A 16,269-nucleotide genomic window follows, 5' to 3' on the forward strand; every position below is an offset into this window, starting at 1 on the left:
ACTGGTCTGTGGCATTTAATACTCTGGGCTGAGGAGATCAGCTCAAGGAACATGTAGGGTGCCTTTTAAAATCCTCAAATGAGGGTCAATTCACAATGATTTTATCTTGTATCGTTCAATGAATATGGTGAAGGTCCTGATGCCGCATCGCACATCGAGAAGAAAAGTCCAAAGAGCCTAATTAACTTCTATAGGGATGGAGTGTGCTCTCTACAGAGCTGGGCTGAAATTGGTTATTTTTTAGAGCAGTTTCCATTCCTCTGGGAAAGAGAGAGGTTAAAGAGATTACCCTCATGCAGTAATGTGAACTTTTGTGCATATGTACTACAATTAAGAGAAGAATTGACTTTGCAGTTTGGAAAAGTATCTAATAACCTTACTTTGACATAGCACAAGAGGCTATGAAGAAAGAGTTTGGAATCAGGGTTGTTGAAGTGAAAAAAGGGAAATAGGGTTTTGAGCAAAGGAGGTATTTCAGATCTCACAGGTGAAAATATTTAAATAACGAATTTGACTACAGGATGGATGGATTCGGACTACTAAGCAGCAATAAATGTGTTCTCTTGGGGCTTTCCATCTATGGTTTACCAGCTGTGCCATAATGAAAGCCTTTCTCTTTTCTGTGAAAGTGAATCTGTTTCTTAGTCTTCCCACAAAGCTGTGGTGCTTTCCTCTGCATATATTTAAGTTGCCTGTGACATGCAGTTCATGTGAGTTCATCTCTAATGAAGAGAAGCAACTGAAGAGATGCTGGTGCTTAAGTGCAACGATGACCTAGGACCATGCAATGAGACAATTTCTGTTCTGGAAGCAGAAGAGTCTGTTGTACCTTTGCTTGGCTAAAGGATATTATGTTGGGTGAGGAAAAGGCCATACTAGCCTAGGCTTAGTGCTGCCTTCATTGTGCCATTGTGTCATTGACTTTGTTCATGGTATTTTGTTGTATGACCCATAACAGAGCAAAGATTGCCATGTCTGTGTTGTGTCAGTTTCTCCTCATCTGAGAGCTTTGGAAAAAGCACTTGCACACCCTGAGTGATGCTGCTGAAAGTAAAACTGCTGCTTTGGGGTTTGGAGTGCCTTGTCTGCGCATTGTGATAGAGATTTAGGCAAATATCCAGAGGAATGAATGGATTTTATTTAAAATATAAACATGGTATGTGATATGCTGCTATTACAAAATTCTGAAGTAGTTTGAATAGTAACAAACAACTGTCATCTAGGACTTATTTGCCTCTAAAAGTAGCTGGAAACCCAAACCAATTGAAAGTATGGATTTTGCAAGAGCAGGCTGTTGCATTTAGATATTTGCTATGTACCATGAAGTAGCCTAGGAGTAAGAAAATCCACCCAGTCTATATTAGCTTAACATCATATTGCAAAGCAACTGTTAGGCTACTTCTTGCATCTCTAAATGATTACAGCTTCTTGCAGTTGCAAAACGTAAAGGCGGAAAACCATTTTTAGAAAAGGCTTTTGTCAGTTGCAGCAGCAGCAGCAAAGACGCTGCACAAAACAGCTTTACATGGTAGGGAGGGAGGAAATGTCTGCAGGACTTCTTACTGAGCCACTAGGAAATGGTTACCCTCCATGCCTGCACAGACGTTGTTCACATTTTTAAGGTCTCTGCAAGCTTGCACTGAGGACAAGACACGGATTCAGAAAACGGATGTGAGAGAAGACAAGGAAAGGCTGACATTTAAAGTATTTTATGGGACCTCAGCAATTTTAACTGACAAATCCCTACCTGATAGGGTATGTTACATTTGTAGATTGGAAGGCTACAGGTGACAAAGGTGAAATGAATAAAACAGTATTTTTTTTCACAGATGCTAAAGATTCTAGCAAATATGCAATGTACTCTTTTGGACATTAATAATGTCTCTAGGAATCTACAATTGTGCACAGTTATTTGCAGTCGAGACAGGAGCTTAATTATTTAGTTGCAGCTTGTTTTTTTGTTTTGTTTGGTTTTAAACAACTTCCCTAACCTGGTAAAATTGGTGACTAAGCCTAGATAGTAGCATCAAGTGATGCTGCTCTTAAATGCTATGGAGGCTGAGTCTGTGCAGCCCTCCCACAAGATACTGGTGCAGCAGTGGTGCAAAGCTATCCAACTTGGAGACTTCTTGGGGGGTGCTGCTAACTATACTGTTGCCAAATGGTTCAGGACTCCACATGGTGGAAGAGCAAGACAACAAAATTTATTTTCACTTGGCTGAGATGTGGAATGATCTTGGTATGAAAAATTGTACATCCTGTCTCACAGTTGATGCTGGAGTGTCTTTCCACACAAGAGCTAGGACAAAGCAAGCTGTGCTTATTCACAGAAATGGTAGAATTTTAATCTAGCAATTGGTGCAGGAGAAGAGAAGTGTTTCCAGGGCTCAGTGTTTTGAGGTGGAGGGAGAGGTTCACTTAAAAACTCAGTTTAAAGTCTGTCCCTGGATACCACAGGAGTGTGCTTCTATAAAGACTAGGAGAGCTTGACCAGAGTTTTTGTTCCACCCTGAAAAGGTAAGTCCAGATAACCTGACATTAACATAGCAGAGCCCACTATTTTTGGGTAGATTTCCACAGCATGTTCTTTCACACAGTAAGCACTGGCTTCTGTCAAAAGTGGAAGTTCCCTCTTTAGTGGAATATTCAGTAAAAACAATGTCAATACCATTTAAAAAATGCAGATTCCCTTACGTTAACATATCCAGTGCTTAAACTCATCAGAGCAACTCCTATTTTTGGAGAACTAGGCCAAAATGTTCTACCTAGTTCTGTACACAATAACGTGCAGCTGGCAAAAACAGACAATGAAAGGATGTGCTGTAGAGAGGGGAAGGTGGAAAAAGTCACAAATCTCACTTTGCAAAGAGATCTTCAGAATTCTTTCTTCCTTTTTTTTTTTCACTTCAGCTGCCTTTCTTCACATTCAGTAGTCATTGTCAGGGTAAGGAGCTAGACCCTCCCATGCTCCTGAAATGCAGCTGCTTTTGCTGCTAGGAAAGTCCTCGTGGGTGATGCACTCACCAGCTTTCACTGGTCTGGCACAGAGTAGCTAAGTCCCAGGCTTACTTCTTTCATTAGTGCAGCAGCTCAAAACACTGACAGACTGTCCAAAGAGGTTAGCTGGTGTGGTAACACAGCTTGTGTGGATACCACCAATGGCTGGAACAGAAATCCAGAAGATTTTGCTGTCTCTTGTATTGGAGAAGCTTTTTCTTGCCACTTCCCTTGGCCCACTCTGCAGAAATTTGTCACTTGTATTACAAGCAATGCTGCTGCTGATATGGGGGGTGATGCTTCTCTTGACACATCTCCAGGTGCCCCAAATGTTGGCAGACTTTCCATTTAGACAGAAGCTGTGAAAACAAACCAACTTTTACAAAACAAAGAAATGGAAGAAAATCCCCTAGAAGTAATCATATCCCAGAGCTGGTTTTCCTGTACAACCAGTGGAGCAAGCTGCAAAGCTATGGAGAAGACAATACTGAGAGAGAATCAGATGGGGTGAAGCCCTGTCTCTGCCTGAGAACCTGGGGCACTGGGAGCCCTCTGCCCTCTTGCTACACACTAGAAGTGAGTGTCTTTGTGCAAAAGCCAACAGTGCTCTCCTGCTAATATCCCCTGCCCAGTGAAGGGATGTCAGCATCACCTTTTGTGCATTTGAAACTATTTCAGGGAACGAGATGCACAAAGCCTATGGTCAAGGGAAACCAACTTCATGAGGCTCCTCTACAGTCAGTGAACTTTCTTCCACAGAGCAATTCAGAATTGCTCTAGCTTTGAATTTCTCCTCACAGAGCATCCTGTCCTAGTGATAGTAACGGGTGTATGGAGAGACTAACCCAACTAGGATGAAGTTACCCTTCTTTGCAACCTGCCTTCCTCAGTTTCCAAAACTTTTTGGAGTTAGTCTCAGTGGGTTCTCTTTCTTTCGCAGTATTTAGGTTTCCCATCCCTTGGGAAACAATATGATATTCTTCATAAAAGGAAATCACTGGAAACAGAATCAGTATTGAAAAGCAAAATGCTTTTGCTTTTGCAGTGTCCCCATGGGTGAACATCCACAATGAATTACTTCCCTCACACACAACTTGCTTTAAAATATCAAACAATGTTTGAACTAGGCTAGAATTCTTCCAAGTGCCCATCTTTTGCCCCAGAGTAGTACCAGTTATTAAAAAAAAAATCTTAACAGATACTGGTTTCCTCTTTAGTAAAGAACAAAACAGAACAGCAACAAACCTGGACTTGACAGCCTGCACAAACTCAACTACAATGGTGCTCAGCTACCATTACCTCTATGCATTATTTTCTATCATGTATCTAGCTTAAATAGTTTAAGCCTGTTGTGCTGTTATGTGCTGTGTCAGCTGGATTAGTACAATAATTAACTCATCCCATCTTCTTTAAGGACTCTCTGAAGAGGGCTGTTATTGCAACCTTAATCAGCCTTGCCTTCTCCAGCCTAAACAAACATAACCAGTCTTTCATCAGAGGTCACATTCCCTAGACGATTCTTGTTTCTCTGGTATCTATCAGTCTAGGTGGCCCTCAAATTGGGATGCTCAAAACGCACTGCCTTAAGTGGCTCTTTTGGCAGAAAACAGGTGGTGTCCCACCATCAGAGGTGACCCACCAAAGCTGCTTCTCTTCCACAGATGGTGTGATGACATGCCAAGGAAAAGATGGTGTCTGGAAGGAAAGTATCTTTGTTTGTTGTTACTGAACAAATTGTGCTTCAGTATAAGATAAATATTTACTCTGATTTATGTCACAGAGGTTTTCCTACTTATAAGCCAAGTCCAGGGATCTCATCAAATAGAGCCTGGTGTAAGTAAGTCCATCTGGAGAAGACAATGTTGACATTAAATGAACTGCTTGTGTCATGTTAATGCAGCTCATAGGAATGGGGAGAGTAAATGTTTCTTCATTTTAGGAAGAAAATCCATCCTCCTTTCTGTATTATGCTCTGCAGGAAATGGTGTAATGCTTCTTTATGTTTAGGAAATGCAGAAGCGGTGGATGAAGCTGCGGTTGTGTGCTGGGTCTGAAAAATAGCTGACCCTTAACCCAGTTATTAATTGGATACCTTCACAGCATCTGCTATAGCAAAGTATACTTAAACTATGTCAGTTTGGATGAAATCACAATACTTTCTGCCTCTTATGCACAGACACCTATGCAACTACCAAACATAACATTAAATAGGCAGATACTTCACTCTCTCTGTACTGTTGCAAGTCCCTGTGCTGAGTGTGTTGTTTTCAAATTCTGTATTGGATTTAATTGGTCCTGTTTTTCTTTTTTCTCCATTATATAAATGATAAATGAATTGTAAACCACCTAGCCTGTAACACAGCATTCTTGCTTATAAAAAATATAACCATCTTGAAGGTCTGAACTGCAGATTTTTTTCTTTAAGGGGGAATGCTTAGGACTTTTTTTTTTTTTTTAAGTTGGGCATATATAAGCTCAAAGACAGAATTTCATAGGCATGAAGCAAATCATCTTTCTGTATCCTAGCTAAAGACCTTCTAGGATGTAGTGCCTGAAAAGGCACAGAACAACCATTTGATGACAGATGCTGACATGACGTGAAGTGATAAATGGCGAGGGTTGTTCAGATTTGAAAATCAGTATTTAAAACAGATTTTCCAAGTTTGGCTCTGTCTTGATGGAAACAGGAGCTTTAGCATGGTTGTAGAATAGGAAGAGAAGGTGGCTTTAGCCTCTATGCTCGGTCTTCTGTTGCTATTTAATATCCTTTGGCCTGACCTGTTGAAGGAACTTCTGGGAATCAAGGCTCTCTGCTTTTAGCAATGCATAGAGAGCTCAAGGAAAGGGCTTAGAGAAGAAGTAGGGCTACCAATTTACATGCTTGAGTCTGTAGTCTGCAACCTCCATCAAGTCTAATCCAGAGGCTTTGTTCTGAACTTGAATACTGAAACCATGAAGTTGTTACTCTTGAGACAGGCAAGAATAATATTTTTAACACTTACTGTTGAGTCCTCCTTCGTCTTCGTCTAATTGAACATCTGTTGAAACAAATGCACTATTGTAAGCAGGTAGGGTAGATAAATATATTTTTTAGTGAGATGGGGGTAGTATTAAGCAACATCCACTGAAACTGGGGATTCAATGTGCTAAATGCTTGTTGGACAGCAAAATGTAGTCTGAAAATGGAAAAGAATTGTTCTGATTTGGTCATGCAAATGCTGTGCCTCCTTACCTGTGTAGGACACTAGTTTAGAGGACCTCCGCCTTTGTCTCCTCAGCCAGCAGGTTAAAGCAACTAGAACACCTATCAGAATGACAATGGAAATGATGCCAACTGCTTGAGCACCTCGTTGTTTTTTTTCCAGGTTTTCGGGACTTTCTGTGCTAGAATCATTGCTTTGCTTCTCCTGTGTGTCTGGAATAAAATAGAAAAAAGATACAATAAGGTGTAAGTTTTCACACTTTGTACATGTATGTTTCAAGTGGAATTTTCACATTTCATTTGCCACATAGGCAAGTATTTGACTATATTTTTCACACATACTAAGTTCTGAAAACTAAATATTTGTGCTATTCATATCATTGTGATTCAGGTGGTATTCTTTCTGAGCAACACAGATTGCCAGTTTATACTGTCTAATAATACAGCACTAGTTTATTCCTTCCTGTTGTCATACTGTATGCAATCCTCTGTTCCTTTTGGTTGGTTGTTTCCACCAGCTTTGGGAGACTGTATGTTTGAGCTTGACCCTGTTGAAAATAAACCTGTTGTGTACAGCTCTGGGCTTTCCAGTTCAAGAGGCACAGGGAACTACTGAGTGTTCAGTGGAGAGTTACAAGGATGATTAAGGGACTGAAGCATCTCTTACGAGGAAAGACTGAGAGACATGGGGCTATTTAGTCTGGAGATGGCTGAGAGGGGACCTTATCAATTGCTACAAATACCTGAATGGTGGGTGTCTGGAGTATGGAGTCAATCTCCTTTCAGTGATGCCTGGTGATAGGACAAGAGTCAGTGGATGTGGACGCAATTGCATGAATTTGCATCTCAACGTGAGAAAAAACTTTTTTCCTTGTGAGCGTGATGGAGCACCGGAGCAGGCTGCCTAGAGAGGAGGTGACATGGCTTTCTCTAGAGATCTTTAAAACTGTCCTGGATTCATTCCTGTGTGACCTGCCCTAAGTGATCCTGCTTTGCAGGAGGGTTGGTCTTGATCTCTGGAGGTCCCTTCCAACCCCTGGAATTCTATGATTCTATATAAAATCTAAAATGTAGATCTTACAGTATTCAGAAAAGTAGGTGAAAACCTTTTTCCCTGAAGTCAGTGAATTTCCACCAGCTGCTGCACAATGAAGTTTTCAAATCACACCATTTACTATTTCAAGTGTGGCAGTGCTTTTAGAAACCATCAAAAAGCAGTAAGGTGACTATCTTCCTCCATACAATACAGTATGACAGCATACCATTAGGAAACTAATGATAAGTTTGCTTAGTTTTCCTTTAATTTGGATATGCTAACATATATATAAAAAACACTCTACTGTGCAGCTTTTGTTTATACATGGGTTTTGGTCCTGGAAATAATTTACATGATTATCAATGTTTGTGGGATTGGTGTCATGAGTCTAGAGTATGTGATTTCTTGATGTGTTCAGGTAAACTAACTGTGGGTATACAGCTACAGTTATGCAAGCAATGACAGGATCACAGGATGTTAGAGGTTGGAATGGACCAAAGGAGATTGAGTCCAACCCTCCTGCCAGAGCAGGACCACACAGTCTAGCACAGATCACAGAGGAACGCATCCAAATAGGCCTTGAAAGTCACCCTCTCTGGGGAGCCTGTTCCAGTGCTCTGTGATCCTTTGGGTTGAGGTGGAACCTCTTGTGCTGCAACTTACACTCATTGCTCCTTGTCCTATTCCAGGGAGCAAGTAAGCAGAGCCTGTCCCCCCCTCCTGACCAGCCCATAGGTGTTTATAAATATTTATTAAATCTCTCAGTCTTCTCTTCTCCAGTCTAAAAAGCCCCAGTCCCTCAGTCTCTCCTCATAAGGCATGCCCTCCAGTCCTGTAGTTATCCTTGTAGCCCTCTGCTGGACCCTCTCCAGCAGATTCCTCCTTGCGCTAGCACTAGTGTACAGAAACCTCTGAGAGAAAGGTGTGATGGGAGGCAGGATCAGGAACAGCAATGAGACTGAACAGCTACCACCAGTACGTTCTTCCACTTCAGATAGATTCTATATAGAAATGTTTGGAAATATTCTTGGTTTTACAGTTGATCACTCATATCAGCAATAAAAAGTATATTATATTTGTGCTATTACGCATATCAATCTATTGGGTTAATACTACCTGTTTGAAATACACCTACTTTAGGTTCATAAAATGGCAGGGGTTGGGCAGGGACCTCCAGAGATCACTGAGTCCAACCTGTCTGCCAAGTAAACAGTGTTTGGTATTAAATTGAGTTTTGGAGGCTGAAATCAGAAGTTTGAAATGAGGCAAAGTAAAAAGCAAACTTGAGCGCTGCAAAGCAGTCAGGTAGGGGTTCAGGAATTCGGATCTGCTATATGATGCCCTTTGACAAATAACAAATCTCCCCAAGTGATCACGTTCCTGAGGAACCACAGGGTAATGTCCAGTGACTGTCTTGGATGCAAGAGCTGTGCAGCCTGGGTGTCTTCCTCTATGAACTGGTACAGGTGATACTGCTCTGGTGGGAGGGGGTGGACTAGATGATCTTTTTAGGTCCCTTCCAACCTCTAACATTCTATGAATATTGTCATAACACACTGGATTTGGTATTCACTCAATGTGGAAGAGGTAGACAAAATCCATAGCCAAGCATAACTAGCTTGAAACAAAACTTGAGCTCTTCTCAGCATTTCTTGGAACTACTGAATTAATGTGTACCCTAGTTGATATTCCTACTATCTAGAAAACATGAAGTAGCATGAAGGTACTTACAGTTAGCTGACAGGTTTTCCTGCAGTATTTTATTTTCTATGGAGCACTCTATTTGCATGTTAGGAGAGGCTTTAACCTTCAAAGTGCTAAAAACACTGTAAGTTCCATCAGCATGGTGGGTGATCTCTAGTTCTGAAGGCAGACGACTGTTGTCAGTTTTATTTATCCAATAAACATTGGGCTTTGGGTACCCACTGTCAGATCTGCAGCTGAAAGTCACCTCCTCTTCAGTGTTGTTTCTTATTGGTCCTCTGAGTATTGGTTGGCTATAACTAGCTGGAGAGCAAAAGAAGAAGAAATAGTCATTAAGAGGTTGAAAGGTATTGAGAAAACAAAATTACGACAGTAGGTTCTAGGGGAAGAGTTCTGGGTTTTGCATGACTTGAAAAGGAAACACCTGAAGGTTTGGCATGCAAGTCAGAAAGCTGGAAGAATTACTGGAAGGGTAGAAAGCTGAAGAAAAACCCAAAGAAAGCAAGCAATGTCTTAAGGGCAAGAGACCTCATGTTAATGAAACCCAAGACAAAAATGACCCTCACTGGAAAAAACAGCTGTTGCAACATATCTCTGTGGTTTTAGATTCCCTACCTGAAACATTTACATTAAGCAGACTTAATTTCAGCAAAGGGCTGAAATACATTTCAGAGTCAAGGGTATGCTTAAATATACCATTGAAGTAGCACAAATTTGAAAAGCTGTAATGGGACTATGGGTAAGGGCAAGTGGTATGAATTCTTACCTGCTAAACTGAGAGCCACGTTTGCCTGGTGAATCATTTTAGTATATTCACTTTTCTGCAGCACTACACATTTGTACATGTGTTCATCACTCTGGCTGACATTCAGCAGCAGCAGTGAAAAATTCCCTTCTTCCAATCTATCCCAGAATAACCGGGTCCTGTTTTTAAAATGTATGCACTGCTCACTTTCATTATCTTGGCCAGAGATCAGTGCATGTACAACTGGACACTGGTCTTGATCATCAGCTATTTGCCAATATACGCGTAGGCTTTCTAAGTGCAATTTTCCTCCTTGATAAATGCAGCTCAGTGTAACATTGTCACCAGGTTTACTGATGATCTCTAGTGCAGTAACTGAAAGATAAAAGGAGAGATGGGAAAAAAGGGAGGTAAAGTTGAAAAAATGTCATTCTTTTCAAGTGCATTATACCACATGTGGACTTTAGCATTACTATTTATAAGAAGCAGCTGAGTGTGTTCACTTCATAGCCACTCCTAACTCTTGACTTGCTAGTGGCTAATTCTCTGTATCTATTTGTCTTCTGTTTTGCAAAGGGATCTTTCACAATATAAAGCCTTCTGCTTATTTCTTGCTCCAAGGACCAACCAGTCTAAGAGTTCTTACCCCCACAAATACCTGCATAACTCACTTTTCCCACTGAGTAGACTGACTGTAGACACATGTTCAGATCCCAAAGCTTTAACAATTTGTTTTTAATTAAAAAGGATTCCAAGTAATACCAGCTAAATCACAGTAAGTGAGTGATATAGGTCACTATTATTTTTTTCTCACAGACAAGGATATAATTTCTCTCATTAAAATATTCTGATTAGCCTCAAACCATCACACAATAATCATAGTATCATAGTATCATCAGGGTTGGAAGAGACCTCACAGATCATCAAGTCCAACCCTTTACCACAGAGCTCAAGGCTAGACCATGGCACCAAGTGCCACGTCCAACCTTGCCTTGAACTGCCCCAGGGACGGCGACTCCACCACCTCCCCAGGCAGCCCATTCCAGTGTCCAAATAAAGAAGAGTGCTACTATTATTTTGAAACCCAGCAAAATAAGCAGAGGAAAAAAAATGTTTCTCAAAGGGGACTTGTCATATCAATAGTCTTGTGTCACTACTACTGGTGTCACCCTCTCAAACACACTCAGCTGGCAGACCAGCATATCCCATTACCTCCATTAGATCACATCCATTAGATGTTTACAACCTCTCATGGCTGCTTGAGGTAGGCTAGCACAGTATCTGGCTTTCAAAGCACTTTTTCTGGCCTCCAGAGATGAGAAAGGCAGCTTCTCCTCCTTCTAAGCAATGGGAAGGCATGAGCTGGCTGACAGGTGATGCAGAAAGCACAGGTCAGGGAGTTTAAAAAGCCAGGGTGGTTCTGACCACAGCTTCCCCTGCTCAGGGGTGAATGTTACCTCTCTTCCCCAGTAACGGCTAAAAACCTCTCTGGTGCGACTCTATTTTGAGACCAAAGCAGTGTGCAAGTTTTAAGTGTTGGACTGGAAGGTGAGAGAGTGAGGTATGGGGTTGGATGGGAGAGATTACAACTGAAGGAAGGGATTATGTGGGTGGGTGAATTACAGGAAAAAGATAACAGAATGCAGGGATTTGACATGTGAGAACAGTGCACAGTGGAGTGGGAGAGAGACAGCAATGTTAAAAGGAGACATGTGCTTATGTTGGTGCACTAGACTCAGACATGTAGATGAGCAATTTCTGAGTTGGGCACTCTGCCTTAATACCACTGAAGGAAATACAGTACTTGTACAGAGGAAGGCAGTACCTTAGTACATTCTCCAGGCTCTTACATACTGCTAGGTGAGGAAAAAAGAACATGCTTTATCTGCCACAAGGGTGCTGCAGCTCAGACTCTGGGAAGGAAAAGTGAAAGTCTGGAAGCATTGGAGGGAAGAGGGAGGCACTTCCATCACTGGTATTTGTTAGGAATATGCCAACTGGCATCTATGGAGATTATACCTGGCACAATTTGTTCTGATTTTAGGGTCAGGGAATTTCCTTGATTACTTTGAGGTCCTTGTTGATTAAGCAAGAACAAAGGAGAGAAATTTAATGTCATTTAAGCATACCTTCATTTGGAAAGGGATTTTTGGAACTGTAGTGAACTTGATACCTTGATGTATAATTGTAGTATGTACTTTATCTATACATGCTAGATCTGCTTGGCAAAAGCCTCGATTACCCCACTGCCTTTTTTTTTTTTTTTTGGCAGAGAGAACTATGCAGAGCTATTTGAGCAAGGGCATACACAAGGCTGCTTGCTCTTCTGTGTACCTGAACTGATAGAAATAGATTTTTAATTCCTTCCCTAATGGATGTCAGAGAACATTTCACATTGAGGAATTCATAAGTGTCTTGCTGAAAACATGCAGGAGTTTGAATTGTACATATCACAACTACTTTATTTGGCCAAACATATTAAAGGGAAGGTGGCTTAATTTTTAACTAAAGTGTTCTGAACTTACCAGCTCTCAGGATATGAAGGAACAGTAACAGAAATCTGTACCTAAAATAAAAAGTAAATGAGCATTATGTGATTGATTTTTAGCATCTCTGTTGTTTAAATAAGCAATAAACTTAATGCTGATTGTTTTAGGATAGTAGAGGAAGTAGGTAAAATAGGTAGGGCTATTTTGTAATGTCCCATTAAGTATTTACATTTTTGACAGCTGCAAAACTTCTGTCCTAACTCTGTGGGTGGGTAGCCAGGGCTGCTACTGGAATCAGAGCAGAAGGCATGAAGCTAGTGTTGTACCTGTCTGTTTTGTGGAGAAATAAACCATAATGGTTTACTGGACAAATAGGCTTTGGAGGCTATGCTGCATGGAATGGTGTGGTCAGCAGGAGCAGGGAGGTCATTCTGCCTCTGTACTCTGCACTGCTTAGACCACACTTTGAGTACTGTGTTCAGTTCTGGGCCCCCCAGTTTAGGAGGGACATTGAGATGCTTGAGCGTGTCCAGAGAAGGGTGACGAGGCTGGTGAGAGGCCTTGAGCACAAGCCCTACGAGGAGAGGCTGAGGGAGCTGGGATGGTTTAGCCTGGAGAAGAGGAGGCTCAGGGGTGACCTTATTGCTGTCTACAACTACCTGAGGGGTGGTTGTGGCCAGGAGGAGGTTGCTCTCTTCTTTCAGGTGGCCAGCACCAGAATGAGAGGACACAGCCTCAAGCTACGCCAGGGGAGATTTAGGCTGGAGGTGAGGAGGAATTTCTTCACTGAGAGAGTCACTGGACACTGGAATGGGCTGCCTGGGGAGGTGGTGGAGTCACTGTCCCTGGGGCTGTTCAAGGCAAAATTGGACATGGCACTTGGTGCCATGGTCTAGCCTTGAGCTCTGTGGTAAAGGGTTGGACTTGATGATCTGTGAGGTCTCTTCCAATCCTAATAATACTGTGATACTGTGAAATTCACATCCAAGCCCTGCACCCCACTGTTTTGCTGAAACTCAATGAGTTTTTGCTTTATTAGGTTAAAGGACGACAAGCAGCTCCTTATACTGCCCACCAGTTTGTGCACTCAGTAAAAATGTGTAAACAGGAAACATGCTGATAGTAGGGAGATGTGCTAAGGTTTTTTTGGAAAGAATTCATTGTTTGATTACTCTGCAGTGGCAAATCTGTGTTTGAATTTCCTAAGGGAGTCACCCATGCTGGATGCTATAGGAAAACCCATTTTAAACTGTCTGTAAAGTCCAGGTGATTTCATTCTTATCCCATGGCAGCTTTTAAGCAAGGTAAACACATAGCCTTTTTCTAAGAGTTACTTTAGAAGAGCCTCTCACCACCATGCTACTTATACATTGTGCGTTGTCCCTTCCCACAGTGGTCTGGAGGAAGGTGCTGGAAAGGTTTTGGAATGAGACTTGAGTGGTTGCAGTTGTCCACCTTGGCACTGCCCTCCTGAGTGCAGCAGAGGGACAGAAGCATCTGCTCACCCTGTTTCCCTGCTAACTTTCACAAACAAGCAGGACTGTGAGGCCACTCTACCTGGGTGCAGCTGCTTCCTTTGTTGCTCTCAACCCTCAGTCAGGTCTAGCAACTGAACCATGGGCTGGGCAATGGGAAGGGCTGCTACCAGTGAGCTCTAGGGTCTCCTGTCCTAGCTGTTTACCTTCTTCCCTCCACACCCTGCCCCGCCTGATGCTCCTTCCTCCAAACCCTAACCTAAGCTCAATCTCTCAGCAGCCATTTCTCACCTCACTTTCCCCCTACTCCATCAGCTGTGCTTTACCACATCCCCTTTCTCACTCAGGCTTCATGCCCTTTGCCCACAGTTTCTGCCTCTTTATTCAGCCAAGCACCTTTTTCCACCACCTCTCTGGCATGGTCTTGCTTCTGCACAGCTTTACTCCTACCACTTGCATGGGCACAGGTTAGGCTGCCTCTTTTGTGCAAAATGGTCTCTAATTCCCACATGTTCTCAAGAAAATTGTGATCTTCCCAAATGTATTTGGCTTCCCATAGAGAAAGCAGAGGACTTTTCTGACACAAAGTCTACTGCCACTTGAAACTCCTCTCTCCAGAGAATTACATGGATAAAGCTAAAGGAAGAGTCAGTCCAAGTTGTATTACTTTTATATGAAGAAAACACTTTCCCTTTTCTCCATCTTTTGAAATGGTTGCTTAGACAAGGTTTCAAAACTTTAAGTTGATGTCTGTGTGGAATATTTCTGCAGATTTAGGAGAGTGAAATGCTTATTTTCCTAAGTATGTGTACCTAAACATTCCAGGGAGTCTGTTCTGTCTCTGGCATTGACTTCTACTGGCTTTTACATGTGGTCTTGCATTCTATTTCTGCTGTGCTTTTATACTGTGCAGGAGCCATTGCTTTTGTGTCAGGCTTGTAGAGGTCTGCCTTGACAAGATCATCTTAATGTCATTTTTAATCCCATGGCTGTGCTTGTTTTACTCTTCCCTGCCCATAAAAACTATGAATATAGCAAGTAATTAAATTAAATGACGAACAACAATTGACTAATCTTTACAGAGCTCTTTAGGGATTTTCCCACAGTAGGCATTTGATGATGCAAACAAACATTTAGATAGGCAGCCAGAACTGATTCTCTAATGTATGTATACAAAGCAAGTCTTCTTTTCTTATTTTAATAAATGATAGCACAGCCAAGGTTGGACAGATCTAGGGATGCTCATCTTTTCACTTGGAGGAAATGGCAGCTGTGGTAGTGTGGGGGACAGTGTCAACCCACCGTGGCCCCAAGAAAGGCTTTAATGCCAAGGTCCTCTTGGAAAAATGGAGACACACACTCACCTGCACAGAACCTTTCCTTTTGCCCCACATACACTCAGCCTCTGCATCCATCATGCAGGTAGTGAGCTCCACTAAGTGCAGGTGTGCCTGTATTAGTTTCTTAGGTTCCCTATCTCACCTTTCTTGATGTTTATTGATTTTTTAAAAATTATTTTAAATTTTTACTGTTTTTTTTTTAATGTTTCAATTCTTTTGCACACCTTTCCCTTTTACATGGTTCTTATAAGGTCATGTGAAATGGGAGAAAGTTGCACTTCCTCTTTCAATGCATTATTGCCTGACAAGATTTATTCTTTCTACTCTCACCTCACCCTTTTCATGCACACTTTGAGTCACAGGCTGTGCCGCTTCTGCCACAAACCGTCAGCACAAAAGATGTCCTGATGCTGGCAATAATAACTTTTGCTGTGCTGCTAAGATAGCTTTGCCTCTACGCTAATCTTGTAGTGACATTACACCTGTTCGCCTCCTCTCATCGTTTTCATTCGGGCCTGCAGCCCTCCATGGCCGGACACAAACGGGCCTCCGAGCGGGCTGACCCTCTAGGCCGGGTCGCACCGCGGCCGCGGGAGGCACCTTGCAAGCTCTCCTCCCGCGCTCTGCGCTCTTAGAGCCGCGGGCACTCGGGAGAGCCGCGCGGCCAGGCGCGTTTAACGCCGCAACGACCTGTCCGGGCGTCGGGCAGGGGACTCCATGCACTGCGGATCCCTGTCCCCCTTTCGGAAGACTACCCCTTCCAGAACTTTTCCCGCCCGCTGCACTGCAACTAAACCCAGGTTTTACTAAGAAGGGTGTGCACCTTGCTGCCTCCGAACAAGAAGCCGGCGTGTCCGCCTCCTGTCCCAACGACACACAGGGGCGGCGGCAGCGACCCTTGCCGCGGTGTCGACGCTTACCTTTGCGGTTCCATCGCAGCGGTGCGGGAAGAGGACGGCTGCCCAGACCAGCTGTGCTGCGCCCGCTCACCCGCCGGCTGACTCAGTTTAGGCCATTCCCCTTTTTTTCCCTCCCACGGCTCCTCCCGGCGGGGATTTCCGCCTTCATTGCGCGAACAGCCCCGCTACCGGGCCACCGTGCGAACCGGCCGCAGGCCCGCTTCGGTGTAGCACATCTCGGTTCGAGAGAGCCCTGTCCCGTGCAGCTGCCGGGGGGGTCTTCAAGTGTTCGCTCCTCCGTGCTGCCCCCCTTGTCGAAGCCTGGTGGGGAGTCCCTTTCCACTGGCTGTTGGCGCTGCTGACGAAGTCCTAAACTGTCGGG

At 43.0% G+C, this 16,269-nt stretch overlaps 1 protein-coding gene across 2 annotated transcripts; it reads right to left on the reverse strand.

The window, feature by feature from the left end:
- Positions 1-1,116: 1,116 nt before the first annotated feature.
- ICOSLG (inducible T cell costimulator ligand) lies at positions 1,117-16,025 on the reverse strand. 2 transcript variants are annotated; one of them, XM_064152174.1, is made up of 7 exons: positions 15,909-16,025; positions 12,210-12,250; positions 9,706-10,059; positions 8,967-9,242; positions 6,230-6,412; positions 6,000-6,035; positions 1,117-3,356 (listed from the first exon to the last, which is right to left on the reverse strand). In XM_064152174.1, the coding sequence occupies exons 1-7, from the start codon at positions 15,920-15,922 to the stop codon at positions 3,346-3,348; spliced, it is 915 nt and encodes a 304-aa protein (XP_064008244.1). In that variant the 5' UTR covers positions 15,923-16,025; the 3' UTR covers positions 1,117-3,345. The 2 variants fall into 2 exon arrangements, with proteins under 2 accessions (XP_064008244.1, XP_064008245.1); XM_064152175.1 differs by lacking the exon at positions 6,000-6,035.
- Between the last annotated feature and the right edge of the window lie 244 nt (positions 16,026-16,269).

This window comes from Pogoniulus pusillus, chromosome 12 (assembly GCF_015220805.1).
Source record: "Pogoniulus pusillus isolate bPogPus1 chromosome 12, bPogPus1.pri, whole genome shotgun sequence".
Classification (NCBI taxonomy): Eukaryota; Metazoa; Chordata; class Aves; order Piciformes; family Lybiidae; genus Pogoniulus; species Pogoniulus pusillus.

Coding starts and splice junctions, on each gene's coding strand:
- ICOSLG (XM_064152174.1), bottom strand. Junction 10,060..12,209: donor CCTTCATATCCTGAGAGCTG/GTAAGTTCAGAA, acceptor TTTATCTTTCAG/TTACTGCACTAGAGATCATC. Junction 9,243..9,705: donor CGTGGCTCTCAGTTTAGCAG/GTAAGAATTCAT, acceptor TTTGCTCTCCAG/CTAGTTATAGCCAACCAATA.